The sequence below is a fragment of the Amphibalanus amphitrite genome, unplaced genomic scaffold (assembly GCF_019059575.1).
Source record: "Amphibalanus amphitrite isolate SeventyFive unplaced genomic scaffold, NRLGWU_Aamphi_draft 000041F_arrow, whole genome shotgun sequence".
Taxonomy (NCBI): domain Eukaryota; kingdom Metazoa; phylum Arthropoda; class Thecostraca; order Balanomorpha; family Balanidae; genus Amphibalanus; species Amphibalanus amphitrite.
In genome coordinates, this window is record NW_024881537.1 from 1,457,425 (window position 1) to 1,483,998 (window position 26,574).

The 26,574-nt window shown below is 49.3% G+C and overlaps 2 protein-coding genes across 3 annotated transcripts in view; one reads left to right on the top strand and one right to left on the bottom strand.

Moving 5' to 3' along the window:
- The first annotated feature begins 1,362 nt into the window (after window positions 1-1,362).
- LOC122375403 lies at window positions 1,363-22,885 on the top strand. Of its 2 annotated transcripts, XR_006255386.1 has the most exons (7): window positions 1,363-1,769; window positions 3,807-3,936; window positions 4,603-4,869; window positions 9,142-9,303; window positions 9,519-9,774; window positions 20,917-21,645; window positions 21,792-22,885. XR_006255386.1 is itself a non-coding variant. In XM_043354770.1 (6 exons), exons 1-6 carry the CDS (start codon window positions 1,702-1,704, stop codon window positions 21,471-21,473), a joined length of 1,440 nt encoding a protein of 479 aa, XP_043210705.1. In that variant the 5' UTR covers window positions 1,363-1,701; the 3' UTR covers window positions 21,474-22,885. The 2 variants fall into 2 exon arrangements, 1 of the variants encoding a protein (XP_043210705.1); XM_043354770.1 differs by having other exon boundaries at window positions 20,917-22,885.
- A 94-nt stretch (window positions 22,886-22,979) lies between these two features.
- LOC122375388 (SCY1-like protein 2) overlaps window positions 22,980-26,574 on the bottom strand; it is an 87,010-nt gene continuing 83,415 nt past the window's right edge. The window contains exon 15 of the mRNA XM_043354744.1: window positions 22,980-23,963. Within this exon, the coding sequence (XP_043210679.1) occupies window positions 23,946-23,963 (18 nt within the window). The 3' untranslated portion in view covers window positions 22,980-23,945. The remainder of the gene's footprint in view (window positions 23,964-26,574) is intronic.

A 26,574-nucleotide genomic window follows, 5' to 3' on the forward strand; every position in this document is an offset into this window, starting at 1 on the left:
ACGGTCAAAAGGGTTGAAACTTGAAGCGGCATGACTTCCCTGTTGTAAGAACTAAGAAGCAACATACTTTTAGACAAAATAAAGCAATGACAACTAAATTGAGGTTACTAAAACGACTCTGATCACAAAAGTAGTTACATAGGAAGACTTTCTAATCCATGTTTATTTAGTTCCTCGTTATAGGCGTAAGATTTTGAACGGGGGGGGGGGCATACTTGTACTGAATGCCCTCCCCAGGCTCCTGTCGGGGGGGGGCATATGCCCCTAATGCCCCCCCCCCTGGATCCGCCAGTGTTTTTAAGGTCATGTCAATGTCATGACCCAATGGCCAATTCTCAACATCTTGCGTTGGCTATGGGTCTTGTGAGCTTTTGACACCTTGATTTCGGCCTTTTTTGTCAGTTTTACCTACGACCTATCATGGAACATGTTGTTCGACGATGTACAGATGTCAAGGTCAAGGTCAACCTAGGTCATCTAAGATAATTGCGTTTTAGGCAAGCGGAATTTACTTTTTGTGAATTTTTTTGACTGCTTTTTCGGTAAAAGCTTCTCAGATCATGATTTCATGTAATATGGACAAATAAACAATCGGTGCACACATCAGTAGGTATACACACAGACACACACAGACATACAAACACATATAATTGACCTTGACCTAACTTGACCTGACATGACCTCAGCAGCAAAAACCTGGTCGGGTAGTGTGACAAAGAGGTTCTAGCTGGCTTGGCACCAGAAAACGGCATCGTCATCGGTATATGATAAGCAGCGCACTTGATATCCAACGACCAACGGTGACCCAAAACAGCAACATTTTTAAGTTTGACCTGACCTGGAAGGTCAATGACTGACCTGAGAAGGTAAAACTGGGTAGGTATCATTGGATTCGTCTCTTCCCAAAGAATCTTTTTGGTCTTTACCGCTAAGCTCTATCTCCAACAGGAACGAAATGGCGCGGGGGGGATGGCACCCCCCCCCCCATGTGCGTTCTAGAATGGGAAAATGGCATGTGCGGGCGAGGGCTAAAAGAGTATCTGATACTTTTCAGTATGTAAAATGCATGGGGCGGCTGTGATTTTTCAGAAGGGCGCCGGATGCTCTAGACTAGAGGGGCGCCATCGACCTTGGATGGGGCGACTGTAGTTTTCATTCAAGTGGGCCCCGGTGGCTCTCATTGATGGGCTCCATCGAATCATCGATCTTGACGACTCGGAATATTGTGGTCTCCGGAGTCCGGAGGGGCGCGTTTAAACCTTTGGGGGCTCAAGTCTTGCTCTGGAGAATATTGGGGGGGGGTCCCGGGACCCCAAAGAGATATTAAATTCCACCTCTGGGCCGGGGGCCCTTGTGGTCGTGGCGGGCTGATGTCTGCGGTTTATGGTCACGTTGCCTTGATGTCTGCTTTTTAGGCAGCCTTTGGTCTACGACTATGGCGCACATGTAACGTTTACAAATGTGAAATCGTCGGTGAAATACTCTGTGAAATAACACATTTTGTTATATCAATATTGATATAATTATACGGCCATGGTTGATATGTGTAACGTGAATATGTGTGAAATGTGAATATACTTTATGTAATATGTGAAGAAGATCATAGCCTTGATTATATCAATAGATATCGTGGTGACGAGTATCTTGAAGAGTTTTGGTGACAGTGTTGGTGACAAGTCAAAGAAATTATTCCTGCTCATCATGCCAAAACTGAGGGACAGAGGATCGCTATCTGCGCCCAGACTGGAACATGAGGTGGAAAGTGCGAGGTAGGATGCATTCCTTATAATACACATAGGAATAGGTACCAGCACTTTTGTGTCAGAGTATTATTCTAGCTTTAACTGTCATGGATGGAAATTGCCTTTGCACACCAGACACTCATAATGTGATAAAACTAAGCTAACTATATTACACTAAATCCTTTCATCAGATGGCTGAGTATTGAGTAAGTTGGTTACCTCGATTCTAACATTGGTAACAGTGGAAACAAGGTTTTCCTCAAATTCGTTGACACTTTGTGCCATCGTAAGGTCAAGGACATCAACATTGACATTGGGTGTCAGCCATGGGCGTCGCCAGGGGGGATGGGGGCCGGGGGGACACCATCCCCCCTGGAGTGAGGCTGGGGGATGATCCCCTCCTCAAACTGAATGCCATTCAAAGTTGTTGAGCTGCTTTTTCTCAGTTACCTACCGGCTACCTGCCTGTCATTCTGCGGAAAAAAGTAATTGTTAATCGAGCAAGTTTTTCAGTTTTTTATTTTTGATTCACAGATATAAAATTCAAATTATATGAATTGCTTGCACCGGTACCCTTGAATCTTGATCGACGCAGACTCTATCTCTGACAACGGGTATGCCTCCTAAAACCAGCAGCACGGTAAAATGACTTGTGGTATGAGCCCTTTTTCTATTGACTGAACGTTTTTTGGCCACTGGCGGATCCAGAAAGGCGTTTGTGGATGCTGCGGCCTGCGGGGGCGGGGAGGGGGGCATGTTTCTCCAATCGGGTGTAATTTTCCTAAAATGATTGTGGGTGCCCAGCTGTAGGGGTGCTAGGCCACTGTGGGGAGCAATGGATCTTCTTTATGTGGGAGCCTAAATTAACAACAAATTTGATATCATTGTTAGCCGAATGGTGCTTCAAGTAACATGTCTGACTAAGCAGATATATTTGGGGGGGACGTGAGGGGCGCCAGACGGTTACGAGGGCGCCGAGTGATTGAAAACGCTATGTGGTCCAGGGGCGCAGAGAGGCCAGAAGGGCGCCGAACAGTCTAGGGATGCACGGTAGACAGAGACCTAAGGGCGCGAGATGGTCAGGAGGGCACCGTTAGACCATGAGAAGGGCGCAGTGCTGTCAAAGTGGCGCCATTCTTCCAGACCGAGTGATTAACAACGCTATATTATCCAGGAACGCGAGACAGTCAGGAGGACGCCATTAGAGCATGCAAACTGCGAAGGGCGCCGTGCTATCGAAAGGGCGCTTGTAAAAGAAAACTTGTAGGTGCATTTCATCAAAGTGGAGGCATATTTCAGGATTGTGCTTCTAGGACATAAGCTATATGGTTACTTGAAAGTTGAAACTAAGGATCCCATTTTTTTAGATGCAGGGCTACTTGACTTGGTGATCAGCTTAGGTGTACTGACTACTGGCATCAAACTTGATTCACGGGCTGCAAAATGTACCTATGTATTTTGAAGCTGTTTTGCCAAGTGATTTTGCCAATTTTTCGGCGATACTCGAGTAAAAAAGAGATCGTGAGTTGTGATTAATAAAGCACCTCACACGCAGGTATGGATGCATTACCTATCAAACTGGTCACACACGTAGACAATTACACCCCGTAGTAGACACTACAGACTTTGCCCTTAACCGTGTCAAATTGAATGGGGCTTCAGACTGTACTGTGATGGAATTTGTTCCATTACCATTAGACAGATAATGCATCGGCCTGACAAAGTATGGTAACAATACCTAGGTTTGGGTTTTTAGTCGACCGATCCGTCCCCCCCCCCCTGTCGAAAATCCGTGGCGACGCCCCTGGTGCCAGCTGCTACCAGTGATGTCATTATAGTATGCTCATTTTGGAAGGCATAATTTCCATGTATTTACTGAACACAATTTGAAATCCAATAGTTTGGTGTTACTTAAGAAATTCTTAGCCAGGCGCTGATGTTGCCAAAACTCACGTAAGAGCTTTGATTGGTAATGGACTTGGAGCCAAACACATTTTGTAATGTGCCCTACATCCCCAATAAACAAGCAAAAAACTATAGCCCTGCCCATTTCATCATTGACAGCACTGGAACTGGCGGGATAGCGCGATGGAGTAGGCAGGAGGCGGACGCTTTGGTCAGTGCCATCAAGAAGTATGGCACTGCTTCATTGGACCAGTTGCAGAAGGCTGTTCCCCGCCGCTCTCTAGATCAGGTCAGTGGGTAATGAAATGTCTGCTTTAGTGACTTCATTATCAGCAAAGGATGGCCAGTGTTTACAATAATGGCCCATTGTAGCTCAGTTTCTAGTGAGTGACTACCTATAGTGATCTATGCACTTTCATTTTGGTGTCAAAATATTGAAATTATCACCCAGATGGACAGTGGGCACTGAGCTTTTTGCCAGATGTGGATGTCTCTTAGATACTGCAAAGCTGCCTTTCTACTTAAATACTTTTTTTTTTAGAAAGAGGCAGTGTCCTGCCAAACATAGTTAGCTGTGCATGACCCAATAGATTTTTCACTAATAGACTGATTAATTTGATGTGCATCACAGAGTATCGTGGAGGGAAGCAACTGCTTGATCGGGCGGCAACCCCTGCTGCATGCCAGCTGGCCAGCTGTGTCCGCCACTGGGCGGTCTGTCTGATCCCATATACCCGTCTGTTCGACTCTGTCCCGAAGCCCGGTGACAGTCGGCATCCCTCGAGGAGAGATCAGAGACGCACCCTCTCCACTCTCCAGTCCCAGTCGCACCTCCTGCCCCCGCTCCCCGGCCGGGCCCTCTCCTGGCCCTGTTCTGTCCCAGGCCAGTCAGCTGACCCCCGGTGTCGCGGCTGGAGCAGCGGCGCGCTGACCTGTGCCCTGTGACCGGCCGCAGGTCCGGGCCCGGCTGAAGCACGTGCGCCGGCTGAGCCGGTCGACGCCGCCGGCGGCGAGCTGCGGCTCCCTGGACGACTGGCTGGGCCGCATCAGCCGCGCCCTGCCGGTGCGGCCGGGCGGCGGCTTCGGGCCGCGCCGGGACCTGGCCGCCCTCTCGGTGCCGCTGCAGCTGGCCGCCGCCGGGGAGCGCGACCAGGCCGCCCTCCACCAGCGCCAGGACTTCAGCGAGGTCTACTCCTACCTGGCCCACCTCGTCAACGGCACGGTGAGCGCTCAGCGACACGCACAGCTCGCGGTGATGTGCTTCGGTGGCGGCCTGTAAATCTGGCGTGACAATGTGAGCATGCTGGGCACCCATGTCAATATTGATTTATTTATCGCGAGACATAACCGTGTCACCGGGTGCGTAATAAAAATATATCTGGCTTCATAGCATGCAACTATTCCCGGTTGACATTTTACTCCAGTTGAGTTATTGAAATACGACTGCCCGCTTTATACACCAGTAAAACGCCTTTTGGGCGAAGAACGAGCGAGCGAGATAGCGAGCCATGCACGTGCGGAAGGGCGAGAGGGTACTTCCAACGGGCTTGTGCAAAACACCCTTCTAACCGGTCGCTAGCGGTGTGCCAAATTTGAACGCAATCGGCCCAGCCGTTCCTGAGATCTGGAAGCGGCATTCTGCACGTGCGCACGTGCAAACGGGGTCCAAACCGACTTTTGCACGGCACCCTACTAACCGGTCCCCAACCGTGTACCAAATTTGAGCGCAATCGGCCCAGCCGTTCTCGAGATCTGGAAACGCCCCCTGCACGTGCGCACGTGCAGTAGCACCCTAACCGCAACACATGGGTATGCATTGCCTGGTGGGTGCCTACCTTGTTGCCAAGTTTCAGCGAAATCGCCCCAGTAATTACCGAGTTACTGAAATGGGAACAAATTTGGCACCTCTTCTTTTTGTATTTTGCACGTGCAGTGGGGGTCACTCACATAGATCAAGAGTATCCGACCTTTGGTAGAAGGGATGCAGCTACCCTATAAAAATTACCGCAAGACAATCGCTCAAGCCGCTGCTGAGATATGGGGCATGGGCCTCTCAAAATCATTACTTTGGCAAAACTGCTTGAACACCCTTGACTTTTCTCGTGGCACGTGCCACGACGGTCACTGAGATGTATCAAAAGTAGTTAATTACGGGGTAGAAGGGATGGTGCTACCCAGCAAAAAAGACCGCAGGCCATTCGGTCCAGCGGTTGCTGAGATATAAGCCTCTCAAAAGCGTTACAGGCCGGGCCGGGCCGGGCCGCTCATACTGAGATTTTTCCGTTATATTGAAAAGACTTTGCTTCGCTCGCTGCGCTCGCTCGCTCGTAATAATGCAGCTTTCGGTAACGTAGGTAGGTTTGACGGAGTAAAGTCGGTGGACGAATCGTTGTGTACCGTTCAGTCTCGCTCAGTGGAGCTAAATAGTGCTACTTTTTAATCTTCCGTTCCCGTGACTCCTCCGAAAATCGTTTAACGACGTTGAGACTTCAGGAGGTGGATCAGCAGTTTTGTATTCATTTGTATTCATAGAAAAACATCACAAATACCATTGGTAGGTCCTGGTGATGGTCGGTGGATCGTACTAAATTCGATTCGTCTGGATTGGTCGTAGCATGAGTCTCCTCTTTCAAATACACATCGAACACAACATTATACACTACAAGTACACACATTACAACATCGCTTTGAAGTCAGAAAGCGTCTCTATTGCGGCTAAATTTACATCAAGTTGGTTCCATTCTCGGATAGTTTTAGGAAAGAACGAATTGTGGTATGATAGTAGTCGCGATTGTATCCGCCTTATCTTTTTGGGATGATCGTTCCTCCCTATGTAGTTAGGCCTAAGAATAATATTATCAGTGTCATGTCTACTCTCGCCATGGTACAATTTGAACAAAAAACACAATCTGGCAACTTTGCGTCGTGCTTCCAGCGTGTCCCAGCCAATTGATGACAACATATCTGTGACGCTGCTATCCCTACTGTAATCGTTCAAGGTAAAACGAGCTGCACGCCTCTGTATCATCTCTAAATTGTGTTTCATTCCTTCTGCGTTGGGATCCCAAACACAACTTGCATATTCTATTAATGGCCTAACTAAAGATGTATACACTGTTTCTTTTACTACTTGTGGACAGCCTTTAAAATTTATTTTCACAAATCTTAACATTTGGTTACCTCTACTAGCCACATACTGTATATATCTTTGCCAGCTACAAGTATTCGAAATGAACACTCCTAAGTATTTGAACTCTTCTACTACTGGAATTGCTGAGTTATTGAAAAAGTACTTTGGGACTGCCGCACGCTTGTTTCTTGACATTCTCATTATAGCACATTTATTTACATTTACTGACATTTTCCAATCCTTACACCATTGCAATAATGCATCTAGGTTTGTCTGCAACTTATGAGTAGAGTCTATGTTACTTACAACATCTGTGTATAGTACAACATCATCAGCGTACATGCGTATCGAGCAATCAATTCTATCAGGCAAGTCATTTATATATAAGAGAAACAAAATTGGCCCGAGTACACTTCCCTGCGGAACTCCTGACGTTACCTGTATCTCGTCAGTATGGCAATTATGTAACACAACACTTTGTTTTCTGTTACATAGGAATGCTTTAATCCAATCAATTACTTTTTTATCTAACTTGTACGTTTCAAGCTTCTTTAAGAGGTGGTAATGTGACACTTTGTCAAAAGCTTTGCTGAAGTCGATAAATGCAAGATCTACACTATGTTTTTGGTCAAGTGACGAGAAAGTATCTTGACACAACATTATTAATTGTGACTCACACGATAAGTGCTTTCGGAATCCAAACTGAAACCGCGAAAATAGGTTTGTTTCTTCTAAATAAGTTGTGATTGCACAAGTTAAAATGCGCTCCATCAATTTACAGAAGATGCAAGTAAGGGATATTGGACGGTAATTCTCGGTCTGCTTTGAATTACCACCTTTAAAAACTGGGTGAACTGATGCCCTGCGCCAGTCTTGGGGCACATCCCCCGTACTTAAGGACTGTTCAAATATAATCTTTAAAAACATTGCAGCAACTCTGGCACAATATTTCAGAATAGCGCCAGAGATGCCGTCAGGTCCAGGGGCCTTGGTTACGTTTATGTTCTTTAATAGACCTACAACACCGTTATAGTCTATTTCTACGGGCAGCATAGACCCCATTGACTCAGTTACACGATAGTTCGATGGAACAGTTTCAGGTGCATCACTCAAGCCACAAAACACTTTTTTGTACTGCATATTTAACACATTGGCTATTCCTCTTGGATCTACCACTAGTTCACCACTTTGAGACCGAATAGAGGAGATTCCTGTTTTTTGACCGCGCATAGTTTTTACGTATTTCCAAAAGCACTTACTATTTTCTTTAATCAGGGAACCAAGCTTCCTTTTATAGTTCATTTCTGCTTGCCTATGGGCTCGTTTTACGACCCTTTTCAGTTCTTTGTATTTACGCCAAAACTCCTCTTGCCTACACGCCTTAGCCTTTTGATGTAGCTTTCGCTGTTTGTCATCAAGGCGCCTGAGTTCGGGGCTATACCACGGGGGGTCAGCACTAGTGTTGGCTTTACGACTTGGAATACATTTTTCTACTTGCTTTATAGATGCTTTAAATTCGAGCCAGTTTTCGTCTACCGTTCTTCCTGGTGCATTATCGCAGAAGCCTAGGTATAACTGATATAACTGATAATTAATCAGATCAAAATTTGCCTTATCAAACAGCTTGACCTCTCTCCTAACCTTTCGCCTTCGACAAACATCATCAAGTTGGAAAAGAACTGCCAAGTGATCACTAATACCGATACAGGTTGTGATGTCACTCACTAGTTGCGCTAGTGAGTTGCGCTATCTATGCACGACTCTATCGAGTTTTTCGAGTCACCCTGTCCACAAGATAATTTATCGTAGAAATGCAGATGTTGCTAGCTGTTCGTCGGATGATAAAGGTGCACCAGATCGGGTTGTACATCCATACATTGTTTTCTGTCTCAACGGCTGATAAAAAATCGAAATGATTATTTTTAATTTAAAAAAGCATTGCTTTTTTGTTATTTCCCATTAACTTTTTACGCCACCCAATTTAGATTCACTAGCATCACGTTTGCATTACGTGCGCCAGTATATGCCTATTCTAGCCTGCCCCAGAAATCGACCTCTCGTTCGGGAGGATATCAGAGAAGAGTTCATCCTACAAAGTAAGCTTGAGGAGTGACAGGGACGATTTGTAGTGGGTGGGTAATGGGAGCGATTTTCTTTGGGGAGCGATGAATACATACCCTAAGCTAAGTACTGCTGGCTCATGGCGAGCTCACCTGCGCTCTCTATTCCGCCGAGCGTGCTGCCGCTGACGGGAGGTGCCCGGTCCGCTGAGGGAATGGAGCCGTGTCCGCTGACTGGAGGGTGTCTGGTCCGCTGACGGGAGGTGCGGTGTCCACTGACTGAAGGGTACCTGGTCCGCCGCAGATCCCGCCCCAGCCGAGCGCGGCCACCAGCGGCCGGCTGCTCACGCTGATGCAGCACCTGGCGGCGCTTCTGCAGAGCGTCCACCTGGACCGTCACCGTCAGTGGCTGTGGCAGAACGAGCGCATCCGGCGGCTCGAGCAGGCCTGGGTCGGCGCCGAGGAGGTGAGAGCCTGCCGTCCCTCCCGCGTCTGACATCTCACAAAACGTCATCGGCGAATGGCCGCGGATGCTCTCGTATCGTTTGTTATGCGAACTTTGTTTTTATGTTTCATATAACGCTTAACGGCAGTTTAACAGAAAGGCTCGTCTGCTTCATTGTACATACTTTGACCTCGCCCGCCGCACCTGACCGTCGTGCCGTTCTGTGCTCTCGGCAGGCGGAGTCGGGCGCGCCGGCGCCGCGGCAGCTGACCGACCTGTCGCTGGTGCCGGCCGAGCTGCGCGGCGCACTGGCGCACCTGGCCGCCGCGCCCGCCAACTGTCTGCACATCCCGCCGGCGCTGCTGCTCAGCCCGCTGTCGGTCAAACTGCGCGAGCGCGTGGGCGCCCAGCAGCACCCGCTGCTCGGCCAGCCGATGCACGAGCTGCTGGCGCACGCCGACCTGCGTGGCTGGCCCGCCGGCGCCCTCTACGGTAGGTGGCAGCGGCTAGCGCGGTAGGTGGCGCCGGCCGCAGCCGACGGGCTGGTATCAGTGTATGGCCCTCCAGCAAAACAGTGGTTGGTTAGCCTATGTGCTTTTGGTGTAATAACTTTAAATGACGGAGACAGTCGTGTAAAATGACTCAATACAAATGAGAAGAGGGCTCGTGCACACATTTCGGCAGTGGTTTTCAACAGCCATTGCCCATTAGACATATTCATCAACGCAGATCGATAATTGTGATGTTGGCAACCAATCACTTTATACCTGGAGGGCCGTACGTACACGATATATTTAGTGCACCGGGAACCAGGGGGACGAGTGACGCGTGAAGTATCAAAATTCCGTTATCCTTTGCTGCTGGTGTAGATTGCCAGTTTCCTTTCCATAATCACACGTCTTATGAGTTATGACATATCGCTAGCATTTATGTTAACATTCTCTTACGAGCCAAATTCTGAAGGATTTGACTAGCTAGTCGCTACAGAATCTCTGGCTCCATTCCTGAATGCTACAAATTCTCGAAACAACGACCACAAATATTTATATGTAAACACCATCATGCGAACCTGTAACAACAATTTCGCATTTATTCATGTAGTTTTTTTTGCCATCAAACCCTCACTGAATGATCCCAGAACAATTGTTCACTGTCTTTCGGCCACCACTATCTGCAGTCGGATCTATAACAGTCTGCGCTTCACTTAACGCTGACAAATCAGTATCATGTTATTACCTTTATGTGGTCCAGTGGGCGCTAATAATTGCAAGATGTCGGGTGCTCTATCCAAATTTCATGAGCGTTCCATGTAGTTAATGGCCAATGGCTATGGATTTAGCTGCATTCATAGGCGGTTCCAACTTCCAGGAAGGCGCTCTCGAACGCTGGAAGGGGGGGAGGGGGGTGACATACCTTCGAAAAGTTTCTCCAAATTCTAAAAGCTCTTTGGATTTCGATTCTTTTATGCATTGCTGTGCAGTTTAAAGAAACTTTTGGTAATAAAGTTTGTTTTTTTCTAAGAAAACGACAAATATTCATCGATTTCGGACGCTGCGTGGAAGGGGGGGGGGGGACGACATTGCCTCAAATGCCCCTCTCCTTTGATCCGCCAGTGATTATATGCCCATAAATGCTTAATATTTTCAAGGCTAAGATTTATTTTCTTCATGCTTTATTGCACTGCTTAACATTACTTAGTCATCTTAAAACCCGCGCCCTGATGAGGGGGCCATTTTGCCCCCCCCCCTGTGGTTTTTCTTAAATAGCGAGAAAACGGCGGCGCAAATTTGGGTACCTTACCGGGCATCAATTTGACACCTTCACACAAAATTTCAAGTCACAGGTCACCTCAGGTCAGGAGTTATTGAGGTCAAACTGAGGTCATGTTCGAGTAAAAATGAGCAAAAAACATGGCATCTTTAAACGCTCACAAATTCTACAGTTAACAAGCAATTTTAAAGTTCTTTATGTGGTTGTGTAGAGAAAAGACGGCGCTACAAAACTGCTATCTCGGATTTTCGAAATTTTGGGATTTTGACCCCCAAAAATAAAAAAAATGATTTTTTTTAGAAAAACTCAAAAAAATTTCAAAAAAATTTCGAATTTCGAAAAAAAAACGGAATATATGTGATAGTCCCTGCGCTCTTCGATATACATACCAAATTTTAGATCGATACCTCTTTTTTTGGCCAAGTTATAGCGAAAAAACTGTTAAAAATTGATGACGTCAAATTTTTGAACTCAATTTTTAGCAATTCTAGACCTCGTAGCGCAAAACGGAGACCACCATTGAACTCCCCGTGACGAGCTGCATCGAATCGATACCCATTTTATGCAAAAATATCAGCTTTGAAATTTGACCTAATTTGACCTGACCTTGACCTGACCTTGACCTGACCTTGACCAAAACGTGACCTAAGCTGGCCCTAAAGTCTGTCTGACCCACATAATCGCATTTGTCATGTAAAATGGACCATAAAACATGTATCACACGACACTTTCATATTGTGACCCGCCCAGTGACCTGACCTCTGTGACCTGACCTGGTATCAGTGACCTCAAATAGCAAAATATGTGTTTGAAGAACATTCCCCCATCGATGATTTTCAATGAAATGCATTTTACTCGATTTTACAACGCATTTCTTGAAATGCCAGTAAACGGTGAAAATTCGACCTTTGACCTGACCTGTGACGTCATTGGTTTAACCGAGGTCAATGAAATTGGGTCACAAGGTAGTTCCCCGTTGGGGCTATCCAACTCCGTTTACCGCTTGTCGCTATGTTGCGTGGTTCTCGAGATCTGAGGGGGGGGGGGCCAAAATGCCCGCCCCCCCCATCAGACCGCGTTGCTCGGCAGACCCCATCTGGGCGCGGGTTAACCTTCGCCCGTATTGGTGTTTAACCACCTGCTCCGCGAACGTATAAGGGGGGGGGGCGTTGGGCCCCCTTGCCGTTTTCGCCCCTAATCGAACAAGAGCTTCGCGGAAAAAAACGAGCATGTTGCACGTGACGAGAGGAAGCCGATGATTCCCAATTTTAAGGTCTTAGGTCAGTGGTTGACATTCCAGGTCAGGTCAATGGCCCGAAAGTCGGAAAAATCGGGACATGCTAAATTTTAGAACGTCTTAAATTGTACCTGCTATGTTTTTTTTTTCGGGGCGCTAATTACAAATATCATGCTAGTTTTGGTCACAGATGATGTCTTCATGCATTTAGGCCAGGTCGGGTCAGGACAGGTCAGGTCAACCAGTAGGGGTCCTGCCGGGTATTCGTAGTAGGTGTCACCCGCCTCTGACAGCTTCGTAACACGTTAAGAAGGCACTAAAACTACTTCATAAATGTTTAAATGGTTGTTAATTTCGCATTCAGCTCCAAAAACTAGCCCAGAAATATATAAAACTAAAAAAGGGGAACCGAGGTCATCAAAGGTCAACGACCTGACCTGACCTTCAGGTGACCTTGGCACCCACCCTAATGCATGGGACCAACATCATATCACATGTTTGAACGCTTGAAACCACGAAAAGACTGGAAACGCGCGGCTAATGCGAGCCGACATGCGCCGAATCGCGATTCCGGCCAAACATGGTCTCGAAAAGTAGGTCATTTGGGTCAGGGTCATGAAATTTTCAGGGTAGGTGTAAAATTGATTAACGCGAGGGTACTGAAAGTTTTGTCGCGATTGGCCGCTTTTTACGCAAGTTATTCGCGAAAAACCGAGGTGGGGCGTTCGACCCCCCCCCCCCCTATACGGACGAGGGTTAAGTGTAAGGTTTGAAAGATATGGTTGCATTGCACAATAGATGGATGCTGTTGACATTATACAGCTGAAGAACACATTGATTGAAGTAATGTGTGATAAAACACACATTGTATGTAGTTGTATCGTTCGCCAAAATCAAATCACCACCACCGTGGGCACTGGCACCCTCTGTCTCTGCGACAGTTCAAAATGACACCAGCGTTAACCCGCGCGGGGCTGGGGTCTCCAGCCGAACGCGCGGGGCTGGGGGGGGGTAAATTTTACCCCCCCTGTTATCTCCCAAACTAATGGTCCGATTGGGAAAATTCAAACGCCAATCGAAAGCTCTCATCACGAACTACTAAAAACATGCACTTAATTTAAAGTTTGAGGTCAAGGTCAAGGTCAGGTCAAGGGTACAAATTGCAAGTTTCTACAGTATCGGCCTTGCACCGTAGTTGCCGAAGAATGGAGTCATGGACTGAGACTGATCGCCCAAAACGTGTTCTTAGGCTACCAAGACAATATTCGTTGCATACAATATCATTCAGAGGTCAAGGTCAAGGTCAGGTCAGGTCAGGTCAGGTCACCAAAAAACAAAATATAGAAAAGGGCATGTGCGACACATGTTTTATGGGTCATTTTACTCATAGAATTCAATAGGCACACTCAATAAGTGATATGGACCACCTCTGGATGAATTTCAGGTCGAGGTCAGGTCAAGGTCAGGTCAAGTGAGGTCAAATTTTGAAGTTGGTTTTTAAGGCCTAAAAAGGTGTCTATCTGATGCAGTTTTTCACGGCGAATCGAATGGTGCTATTTTTGTTTCCGTACGAGGTCTAGAACTTCCAAAAAAGTCATTTTTCAAAAATTTTGTGTGTCGTGACGTCATAAAATTTTGAATAACTCCCACATTTTTGAACCGATTCTTCTAAAATTTGGTATGTAGGTGCACATAGACCACTTCTCTGACATATATTCCGGTTTTTTCGATAGACTCAAAATTTTGGATTTTATAATGATTTTCCCAAAAAAGTCAGTTTTTTGAAAAAATTTAGGCCAAAATCCAAAATTTTCAAAAAACCGAGATAGCCATTTGATAGACAAAGTAGAATTACGTATAACCTTTTTTGTTACGTCTTGATTCCTTTAAAAATGAAGATGTTAGCGGCGTTTGAACTTTTGCCGTTTTTGAGGCGAAAATGGCGAACATGACGTCACTAAAACGTCAATTTCTCAAAAATTTTCCGACGGATTTCGCTCAAATTTTCAGGGAACGTGTCAAATTGATGTAAGAAAAGGTACTGAAAGTTTGGCGGCGCTGCGCGCCGCCGTTTTTGAGATATCGCAAAAATTCGCGAGGGGGGGTAAAATTTACCCCCCCCCAGCCCCGCGCGGGTTAATGGGTCATTGGAATATTGCACACACTGCCCTTACTGTCATACTGCCGACCGTGATCGCGATAAAAATGTCAGGGACCTCGTTAAGATGATTTGCTTGTAGTCGCAGTCAAGTTTAAGCGCTGGTGAACATCACCATTGAACCTAAACAGAGTCGCTTAGGATAGGCAGCTATAGAAGTGTAACGACATTCCCAAGTTCAAGCTTCGGCAACTGCCTGCCGACATATCCATAAGTCTTCCTGGCTGTACTGTGTCCCACCGTTTCGAATTAAATAAGGTAATGTCATCCCGGCGGTGCACAGCCTGCGACGGCCGTTGTTAATGACCCCCATCTGTTTTCCACCGACCGTGGCCGCCGCATCCAGGCCATCCAGGCACGGCCGGCCCGATTGGATGTCCGGTGCCCACCGAATGACAGGAGGCGGAACGGTGCGCCCCGATCCGATGACTCTGTGACTCTGGATGGAATAACCCGTCCCGATTGGATGGCGGTGTGATGGAACGAGTGCCGGGCCGCTGGGTGGCTGTGTGCGCCGTTAGGTGGCACTGCGCAGGCGCGCTGACCCCGCTCGGTGCAGCTGTCATTGGGGTGACAGCCATGAGCCAGCAGTGCGGTGAGATCACGGCGCACAGTGGGCCAGGCGCATCAAAAAAGCGGAATTAAGTCGAAAATCAACTTCGGTGAAATTCCTGTAATTATGGGATAGAGTATTGTAAAAATGTCCAAAGTTTCCGAATAAGCAAGTTTCCTTTCCCCAATGTCAAGGCAGATAATGCTATAACGTCGCAAAGTAGGACTTACCGACTGGAGATGGAAATGACTGCTGTGTACCATTTTCCGTTCCCCCGGTTCAAAAGCTCTCAGCGTAAAATCATTAAAGTTATTCCGTACAAAATAGCTTTAAAAAACAGCCGGTATTTCTGCGCATGTTTCTCGTACTCAAGTTCCCGGGAACTATTTCATGCTTACTAGTAGCGGTGGGGTTTACAGTGCCTGTTCGGAACCGTGGTAGTGCAACGACGCAATGAATTTATATAAGGATATAAAGAAAACGTCACCGAACAACACGAAGATATTTGCTGCCTGACTTTCCTCAAGGTGTATAGCTTGCTGCCCAATGCAAATATTTTGCGCATTTTTGCGCGAAATGGACAAATAAGGGTTTAACCCTCGCCGGCATAGGCCGTTTTGCATCCCTCGACGGCACAGGGGGATGCGACCCTCCTCGCGTTTGGCCCCTAATTGAGCTAGAGCCTCGCGGAAAAAACCATCGTGTAGGTCGTCACGAGACGAAGCCAACGGTACCCGGTTTTAAGGTCATAGGTCAAATGGTGACCTCTGAGGTCAGGTCAATGGCCGAAAGTCGGGACCTGTTAGAACGTCGTATAGTGTGGCTGCTAAGGGGTTTTTCGGGATGCTGATCACGAATATCATGTTAGTTTCGATCACAGATGATGTCTTCATGCATTTAAGCCAGGTCGGGTCAGCTCAGGTCAGGTCAACCAGTATGGGTCCTGCCGGGTATCCGTAGTAGGTGTCAACCCGCCTCTGACAGCTTCGTAACATGTTACGAAGGCACCAAAACTACTTCGTAAATGTTCAAATGGTTCCGAAATTCGAATTCAGCTCCAAAAACTAGCCCAGAAACATGTAAAACTCGAAAAAGTGAACCGAGGTCATCGAAGGTCAATGACCTGACCTGACCTTCAGGTGACCTTTACATCCACCCTAAAGCATGGGACCAACATCATATCACATGTTTGAACGCTTGAAACCACGAAAAGACTGCAAACGCGCGGCCAATGCGGCATAGTGCCCGCCTGTCCCAGGCATATGTGCAGCGCAGAAATTAAATAATGACGTCATAGGTCAGCGACCTAGCGTAACCAATCAAATTTGAAAATGGATATCGGATTCGGCTTTAGCATGATATTTTACCCTGTAACGAATCATTTTTGGCACCGCAACTGTGCTCATTGATTTAATTCCGCTTTTTTGAAGCGCCTGGCCCACTGTGCGGCGGTCGCCTACTGGTGATTCATGCTGGTGTCTCCGAGTCTGCCGGGGTTCGGCGGAGATTTAGTGGACCGTGATGTGCCGCTGGCTTCGGTTAGGTTATCTCCGCTGAAAACTGTCGGTACTGATGTCCATTGCCAGTGCCCACGGAATGTATTGGTGGTGTTCAGCCAGCAGCCTCACCTAATTCTCATGGTCAGGCCGTATCAGTGTCTGCTAGTCGGCAGTATGCCTGCGTAATTCCGTTCCACTGTAACGCCTGTCCGTCTTCGTTCCTCTGCTAGGCCTGCATGCGCAACTCCACCCCTTCCAGACTGTGTAGCTAATTGAATGCTTCAGCGATTCTGAAGAGGAGCATGCGAATCTCTACACCGACTTCCCCTTGTAATTTTGCAAAGGTCCGTGCGACCCATCGACGATCCGTATCGTGTAACTCCGGTCTGGTTTGTCCACTGATTTTCGTGCTGTCGTGTAGGTATCCCTGGTGGGGTTTAGCCCTTCCTTTTTTCAGATCCCGTCGAAGGAGGTCTTGGAAGCATCTGGTCACGCAGTATGCGACCTGATGACTCGAGCTGGACCACCCCCTCCCCCTCCCCGATCGGAGGGGGCGTGCGTGCACTCCGAGCGACCCACCTAATGGGGGGGGGGGGGGACTCACCCGGCTACCTAGGCCGGATACAGCCGGGAGTAGCTGTATCCGACCGGGTCCCTCTCGGAAACTCACTGGCTAGATGGGTCCTTCTCACAGGATGGGCCAGCTGTATCGGGCTGGGCCCCTGCCGGAAACTCACTGGATCCTTCTCGGGACTGACTATCCGGCTGACTACTCCCGGCTGAAGCCGTGAATTTCCCCCTCCCCCGGAAACTCACTGCCTGACTCGGTCCTTTCTGGGACTGACTGTATCCGGCTGGCTGTCTCCCGGAAACTCACTGGTGCCTGGGCTTATTAATGAGACTGGGAGTGGCTGTATCCGGCTGGGTCCCTCTCGGAAACTCACCGGTGCCTGCGCTCATCACTGAGGCTGGAGTGGCTGCTTCAGGCTGGGCTTCTCCTCCGGAAGCCCGCTGACTATCCAGACATGTCTGACTGGGCGCCTCCCAGTGCTGCGTCCGTTATTAGGTGGCTCTGCTGGTCCGCGAGTCCTCCCAGCGACTCGACGTTATTAGGTGCAGCTCAGTGCTGCGCTGGTCCCGGTGTCACGCTCATCACTCGCTGCCTGATCAGACGGGGATGAACCGCTCACCGAGTCACTGTAACACGCACTCTGCTGCTGCACTGGTTCACAATGGAACAAGTGTGGCAATGTGTTGTTACCAACAGTGTGATGGTTCAACTCATCTGCTATTACAATGAATTCCATAGAATGTTAAGGCAGCCTGGTGCAACCCTTCATACGGGTGTTTTCGTAAATGGAAAAGATAGTTGTACGGCAATCATGTTTTGCGGATTTTCCGGCATTTACTAAATTGGATTTCACTTTTTTTCTGAGATTGCAGCTGGTATGTCGACCAATACGACCTTTGTTGTCCTCTTTGTCCATGCTGCCGCACCACCGCCGCTGGATTTTTAGTGTTTCCATTCTGCTTTTCTGTTTGCTATTCGGCCCCGAAGCAGCGCAGAATGAAAATGGGCACCAGGGTCTGAAGAAGAAACAAAAAGACTTCTTGGAGTAGTTTGACTTTACGTAAAATGTTCGAGGTTGAAATCTACGAAAGCGATTCACAGATTAGTGAATTCCTACCGTTGTGATATCGAGCCTGGTGAACTTTTTTTTTGCGCCACATTTGATATGTCAGGTTTTGCCGGTGTTTTATTATCGCCTGCAGACGGGGGAGGGGTGAGGGGACTCCGTGTGAGGCGGGGCACGTCCCTCCAAATGGTAGCACGTGCCGGCCCTGCACTGAGCCGGCTGGCGGCGCTGGCACGGCCCGGCTAATGCTCCTCCCGGCCGGGCGGGCAGCCCGGCACGATTTCACCCTACGGGAGCGGCTCGGATAATCCAGTAACGCCAACGTACGAGAGGCGGACGGCCGCATGCAGCAGTATAATATCAATGATAGGGTGGGTAATAGGATTATTGCGATGTGCCGCTGCCGTTAAATTTGTATTTTCGTATCAGGTGGTGGATGTGCGCATTCCAAACCTTTGAACTCATGCTTGAAATGGATGGCAGCGTTACGGCCGTTTGCTCCACTGCAGTGTGTCTATTATTGACTGAAATGGGCAGTTGGGCTTAAATTGTTGAAACAATTCAATTTTATTGGCCGTCCTGTGCAATGTTCAATTGTGCTCCCTTTTTAATACTTAACAACCCGTTATATGGTGGGATCATGCTCCGTATTTTGTTACGATTTATGAAGCCTATGAAATATGCAATATGCAATATGCATGGATGTTATTTCCAATATATTTTGCGTGCAAATGTCCTAGCGAATGCCCAATTAAAGTTTTCTCATTAGTGAAATGCCATCGATTCAGCTATACCCAATACCGACAGGGTTCTCTGGGTAAACGGCCATGGCCACTGCGTTAGCTGCCGTTCCGTACTGCACCTGCTCGTAGAATGACGCTGCATTATTCGAGCTGCACGCGCGATCGGCCCGTTCGGAGGCCGGCGCCGCGCCGCCGCGCCGTGCTATGGCCGTCGGGCGTGCTCCCTACGGCCCGGGAACGGCGGGCCGCGCGGCACGGCACTGGGCGGACCGTCAGACGGGGCAGGGCGAGAGCGGCGGCCCTGAGTTCACACGGCCCGCGGGAGGGCGTGGAGCGGGGCCTCGTGATGGGAAGTACAGGTGAAATGAGAATTGAGCGAGAGCACTGCTTTGCGCCGGTCTGATGTAAAGAACCAGGGTGGTCGGGAATACGACGCGGCATCTATGAAATGGGTTACCATTTGCTCAATAGTATGATCTGAGACCGATGGAGTGCTGAGTTCACACGGGATCAAACTCTCCATGATAGCCATGATATCTCATTTTTCAGTCGCGTCCAAACCGCTACGTTTGAAATGTGCTGACGATACTGATGATGGATATGCTACGATATGCCCCAGACCGATATTTTCGCCAAGTCCGCTACATAAATTACTTTGAAATCCTGCAAATCCTTCCGTTCAGTTGTGAGATGCTCTAGTCACTTTGGTCTCTGGACGGTTGATGAAAAATGCATTTTGATGGACATCATTTCCTGTATTCCGTATAAACATTGATTTATTAGAAGTATTTTTCGTTGACTTATTTTATGCTTCTTTTAAGTATTGGACCATGGTCTGACATTACCATTTATGGATCTGTCTCATTCAATGCCTAATGGCATCTGGATAATAAGTTTCATTACCATTTCGCCATTCTCCCAACGGTAACCTCATTTCGCAGTTGCGTAACGGGAGTCGATCTGCACTGACCTGTCGCTGTATCGACCGCGGTTCGCCTGAAATTCGCTCATTTACCAACGCCGGCCGTTCCTTTCATCTGGCGCCAGCCTCCTGCATGTACAGTGGACCGTAACGGCCAATCCTGTATGGAAATCAGGAGTGAATCCTAATTCTGACATTATCTCACAAACAGCGACTGATGCGATTGGCTTTCCCTAATTGAGCACATGTCTCGTTCTGAGCACACGTTTCGTTCTAGTCAACATGTCCTGGGAGCATCCTCCATATACAGGCCGGCTTTACCTAATGCTGGCCGCCGCTGGACGTGGAGGTCGATGGCTGCTTCCTTGCACCGGGTTCAGATTATAGAATCCTTGGCTGCCATAGGAAGGTAGCCACTTTTACGGAAGATTTACCCACCGGCAAGGCGATTTGGATAAGCGTGACCTGCGTTTCGATTGAATAAATGAATTAAATGAAGTAAGTGGTTCCCTGCGGAATCCCAAGGCAGATGACCTTTTGTTCATCTTCAGCCGTAACTCCTGTGCTTGGAATGTATCAGTCTGAAGCCGGGTTACAGACGACTCGATCTCCCCGTCAGTCAGCTGATGTCTGGCGTTACTGTGCATATTTTGTGTGGGTGGTTGGAGGAGGGGATATTACTCCTTCTCTCCATCTCCATCTCCATTTCCATCTCCATGTCTCTCTCTCTCTCTCTCTCTCTCTCTCTCTCTCTCTCTCTCTCTCTCTCTCTCTCTCTCTCTCTCTCTCTCTCTCTCTCTCTCTCTGTCTCTGTCTCTGTCTCTGTCTCTGTCTCTGTCTCTCTATCTCTATCTCTCTATCTCTCTATCTCTCTATCTCTCTATCTCTCTATCTCTCTATCTCTCTCTATCTCTCTCGCTCTCTTGCTCGCTCGCTGTCTGTGGTTTGTTTTGATGTCAGGTACCGGAATCATGTATCATACGACGTTACATACCTTGCAAGTGATTGTTGTCAGTGTTTACCTGTTGCTCTTCAGTAGTTTTAGTTCGCTTATTTTTGTTTTTGGGAGAATTTCGCTTTTACTCATTTTACAATTCGGTATCTACTGATTTCAGAGAGCGCTAGTGAACAGCGCAAGAGAGAGGGAACATACTTGAAGAAGAAGAAGAAGGGGACGTTGGCGGCTCAGGCACCTGCCTCCAGCGCATGTGCCCAGACATCTACCCAGACATCTACCCAGACATCCACCCAGACATCCACCCAGACATCTACCCAGACATCCACCCAGCCAGCCGGCCAGAGACCCGTGGAGGCAGCTTTACAGCCCGCTCAACAAACACCTACACAGCCAGTGGTACAGAGATCTGCGGAGTCACCTGCCGCGCAGCCAGCTGCCCCCACACCTGGGCGGATATCTGCCGAGGAGTCTGTGGCCGCCACCCGTCCGGAGCAGCGGTCAGAGCTGGGGCTGGCGGCCCCGGGAACCTGCGAGCCGTGCCTTGCCGACCCCTGCGGCAGCATCTCCTCCCGTGGAGGGTCTCCTGCTGGCCCGCCCGCGGTCGCGTCTGATCAGGCAGGAGTCGCCGCGGCGCCCTCCTTCCGTCCGTTCGCCACCCGAGCCGCGGGCGCCCCGCGCACCTACTCACGAAAACGCCCGCTGCCGCAGCAGTGAGGCGGCCACCGGCGCGGCGCGGCCTCGAGCTGACCCGAGCTCGGCCCCGTGGTGACATGCGAGTGGAGGGTGTGTCACTGAGGCGGACTCAGAAAACAGTCTGAGCTTGGATTATCGGAGATGGGGGGATGTCTTGTTACCTACGTGAGAGACCCCTGGATAGTCATTCACGGAACAACACGTGAAATCTGATGGCCAATAGTTGCAAACCAAAATGGTAATTAAAATCTAAATCTTTTTCTTTATCATTTTTTATTTTTTATCATTTTGGTTTGCAACTATTGGCCATCATATTTTATAAATATGTCTAACAATACCGAACAACACGTGACTTGGGCAGCGCATACCGCCCTCGTGGCTCAGAATAGGATAAGTGCACTTCAGGAGTCTGATCTGATTGTTTTTGCGTTCTCTCGGCGAGTGTGTGGTCAAAGCATCTGGCTGTTCCGCGGAGTGGTGGTATTAGCGGCGCTCTGGGCCGGCGGACAGTGCCGTTGATCGTCTGTATCAGGTGCGGCGCTGTGATAGGGCTGTTCGCAGCGCCGGGACCGTGGCCGGCGTGTGGATCTGTCGGGGGGGGGGGGGGGGATCGACACGGGTCGCCGGCCGGCAGCGGGTGATGGGCCAGTGCCGCGGCGGCCGGCCGTATTAGGCGGGCTCTCGGAGACTGACCGAGAGCTAACGGAACGGCCAGTGTCATTGATCTCAGCCGCACGTCACTGCCGCCTTCAGGCCCGGCGTCTGTCGAGAATGGGGTGTGTCTGCTTCGAACGGCGCCGCCACTCACGGGTGTCTGTGATAAAACCCGCCCGCTACTGCAGCGCAGCCGACGGGTGCCCAATGTGAACGACTGAAGTCTGGTGTTAACTGTGCGGCAGTCTGTGATTTGGACCGTGCTCCGCGTCCCAGGCAGAGCGCCGGGGACCTGTCTGATGTGATACACGATACCTGCCGGCAAGACCGATTTAGTGTCCGCCACCGCCTTCTAGGAACACTGAGACTGGTGCGGCGTTTTCCGGTCTGTCAACCTGTGTTTGGTGACCTTCTCGCTTTTGATCTTCTCCGCACGTTGTTGCTCGTGTGCTAGGCAGTCAGCTAGCCGCGTGACCGACTGCGTCACTAAGTGCCCTGTTTCAGTGTTCAGTAGGTATGCCTTGTTTCGAGCTGTGTTAGAGCCATTGTCAGGCTGTGACACCCAAACTGCCCCCGTGTCAGCCTGTTGCCTAGTGTGTGGGATAGGCAGGTTGACGCACCTCTATAGTGTATCGCCTCTTTCGGGCATTGTCCGTTCATGTCGCGTTCTGATGAGGCGGTAATGCCGTGGACCGAGTGTGGTTCCGTAATGTTCATTTGTAGTCTGATCATTGAGCCTTGTGTCATACCTCGCTGAAAATAAAGTCAAGAAGCAACGTGTATCCTACTGCTGCGTTTATATTGATGGACTATGCCTTTATGCCTTTAGATTGCATCTTGAACGCAGGAACTTACGAAGGGAAGCCGGAGATGCATTTTGCTGCCATGTGAAGGAGACGCTTTATTCACAACGACCAAAATCGATAAAGATTCTTAATGATTGTTCCATTAACGAGGTTAGTCAACAACGCAGAACGTTAACTGGCATGCACTGAGAGCCTCCCCCACTGCCCCGGGCTCTGCCCCCTTTCCCCGGCAGGATAGACACCCTAGTCACCGGGACACCATAGGCACCCTCGCTGTCACGCGGCGCAGCGCGTGCGGTGCCAACCGTATCACACCGGTGTATTCCAGTGACTGATATGAACCGGGGCGGCCCGGGCTGCGCCAGATTGGTCGTCTTCACGGGCCCTGACTGAGAACGAGACCGGGGGAATTGCAAATTCAGTATCGGCCTGGTCCAATGCTGGGCGTATGGCGCCACCCGTTAGCCCATTCCACACTTTCGCGGCAGAGCGAGGGTTGAGGCGACCCCGACACACTAACTGTACAGCGCGGCATTTGATAAAGTCGCGGCAGGAGCAGCGCCGTGCCGTGCCGCCGCGGCGCTTCACTGGGGCGTAGACTGTCCCACATCACACACCGGCGCTGCGGCTCAGCCTACCTCGCAGTCACGCTCGGACGCCGGGACCCAGCACGCCGAGTTCGGCTGTCCCCGTCGCATTGCTATCGCTTTGGTGGCCTGAGAACCTGTCACTTGAGATCGTTTGACTGGTGCGTTTCTGATGCATTCTAAAATGGCCCAATCGAAAATGAATGGTGCTACCAACGAATGCGGGCGTGAGCTCATTACACGAAGTTCTGCGTGGCGCACACCTTGTTCGGTTCCACAGCACCGCGCCGGTCAGTTCCGCGTCCATATCACACCGATCTGTCACCATGGTAACCGCTCAAGGTCAGACCCGGCGGCCGGCTGCTGCCGCCGGAGCTGGCGGTGCGACGGGTGGCCAGGCCGGTGCAGATTTGTCAGAAGTCTGTCTAATAGTGCCCGTAGAAGAATCACTTGAATAGTTGACTCTGGAACAGAAAATTAGAAATTAATTACAGAGCGAATATGAAACCAGGCAATCTCGTAGGCAGGTTTAACTTGGAACTACGGTTACTTTCTGTGCAGTGTGCTTCATTAAATTCTTAGGGCCATTGTTAAGTGGACGTGGGACACTTGGACCTTTTGATACTGACACGTTAGTAGGAGCGACACTCCTCCATTGACTGGCTATGTAGTGCAGAAAATCGACAGACGAGCACGCAACATTGCATTTGTCTACTTACGAAGTAAGTGAATACACATTACACATCCCGACCACGGACCAAAAGTAACACAGCATTTCCCTTTTTGTTCGATGCAACTGCTATGGTTTATCGCATGATGAAAGTTCTCAAGTCGTCGCGGTCGAGTCCATGACCACCGTCTGGCCAGCCAAGATATCAGGCCAGGGGCGACATAGCAATGACTTATACCTAAAGCGCAGATCATTATGTAATCTAATGTCGTCTGCCGCCTTGAAAAAAGAGCCGCTGCATTCCAAAGGATAGTTCTTGTGGTAGGTAGATAGGTAGGTATGTATATACCGGGGCAGCACGAACAGAAAACCCGTGCCGAGACGACGTAGAGCGTCTGGGCACACCAAACCGGCTGGTAAGACATGGGCTAGGTTCCTCAAGGGGAAATGACTGTGCTGCCGGCCGGCCATTGCAATACCTAATGCATGTTGGATGGCCGATGGAGGACAACACTTATCGCAACTGTGTCACGAACCAGGTGACTCGTGTCGTGTCAGACCCGTGTCGTGTCACGGACCAATGACCAGATGACCCGTGTCGTGTCACGGACCAGATGACCCGTGCCGTGTCACGGGACCAGATGACCCGTGTCGTGTCACAGCCAGCCCGTGCCGAGTCACAACCAACACGTGTTGTGCACGGTCTCCATCAGATGTGGCTGCGGTGACACTTGGCGGTCGGCGTGCCTTCAACAGACAGTAGGTGGTAGACACGCCATACGGCCTCTGTGACACCGTCTTTTCGTGTTTGGGGTCCACAGGGGTGTGTTTGATGCCCAGCTAACTGTCCGGAAGGCCAGCTGACGAAGGAGCCCGGTTAATTAGCCTTGAGCAATGTGGACCGAGACCAGCTCCGGCCTCCGACATCGCTGCCAATTATTGATTACCCGAGCGAATTGCCCACTCGTAAAATCACGGGCTGGCGGTTCTATTCAGCCCACGGAATCTAAGAACAATTAGTGGCGGCCGCACAGTGATGCAAATGGGGCTCACGAGTGGCCATAAATAGTGAAAAGGTCCAAATTTCAGGTTCACCTAATTGAATAAATCGTAATATGGCCAGTCAGGCAAGTGTTTGGGGTGTCTGAAAAAACATGACTCATGTTTTTGTCAAAACCGGCCTCGTGTATGATTGTCAGAAGTCGTGACATTTTCTATGTCGTAAAATGACTGTCAGATACTCGCAACTTCAAACGCCGCTAGCGTGCGTCCATTTCATACAAATGACAAAAATTATACATGACAATAATCCCCAAGGTCTTCGGATTCTAATGCAGGGTCACAAAAAGCCGTATCTCTTTTCGTTTGGCGTTGATCTAACTATTTGTCATCATGTTGCAATCGCAGTTTTTTATTTAAAAATATTTGCTTTCATTTCACCCAGAGCAGTTTACACAGTGTGTGCCCGTTAGTGCACCATACCATAGCATTCCCTAATCATTTCTGAGCCGCACTGTGAAAGAATGAAGACGCTAGCACAGGGCTGACCGGCGCTACTGAAGTTTTCGTCCGTTGCGGTCGGGTGCCGCGGCGCGGTGGGCAGCCCGGGCGGCCGCGCCGCGGGCGGGCGGTCTCAGCGGGGGTTCGTCGGTGCATCCCTCTGCTGTTCCTAAACGAAGTGTCCTATCGCCTCGCGACAAAAACCAATGGATTGCTCTTGACAAGATCTCGCGAGTGAGCATATTACTTTTGACTTACGGCCAATATTTGACCTACTTATAGCAGTTCAAAGTTAAACGTCCGTCGAAATTGCGATCCGCGGTGAAAGCAATCCGCCCCGACCGCGACACCCGACCGCGCCGGACAAAAACTTCAATAGCGCCGGTCTGCCCTGTGCTAGCGCCTTAACCCTATTCCTGGCGGGCTCCGCCGGGACAAGAAACTGGCGGGGGGGGGGGGGCCGATTCGGCCCCCCCCTGAGATCTCGAGAACGAAGCAAGATAGCGACAAGCGGTAAACGGCATCGGATACGCACGACCAAGATCTACAATTTTTACAAAGGTCATTTTCAGGTCAGGTCAAAGATGACGTCACAGGGGTCGAAAAAGTCAAAATGGCGGCACTAAATATGGAGAGAGTTTTTCTCGAATAACTTTCGAATTAGTCAAGATAGGAACAAACTAAGGGCATCATCGTGATCCTCTCGTCAATCCGCATCGAATGATATATATGTTGACCTCGAAAGGTCAAGGTCAAAGGTTGACCTCAGGTCACGTGACCTCGAGGTCATCATGTATATCATTCGATGCGTCTTGACGAGCTGAACACAATGAGACCATCCACGCGTCTGTATCTTGTTCCTGTACGGAGTTATTGGCCAAAAACCTTTGGTGACCTTTGATGAC

Excerpts from the sequence above, each read along its gene's own strand:
- LOC122375403 (XM_043354770.1), top strand. The coding sequence starts at position 1,702 with ATGCCAAAACTGAGGGACAGAGGATCGCTATCTGCGCCCAGACTGGAA. Across the intron at positions 3,937-4,602 it reads CCCGCCGCTCTCTAGATCAG|GTCCGGGCCCGGCTGAAGCA; the intron begins GTCAGTGGGTAA and ends GACCGGCCGCAG. Across the intron at positions 9,304-9,518 it reads CCTGGGTCGGCGCCGAGGAG|GCGGAGTCGGGCGCGCCGGC; the intron begins GTGAGAGCCTGC and ends TGCTCTCGGCAG.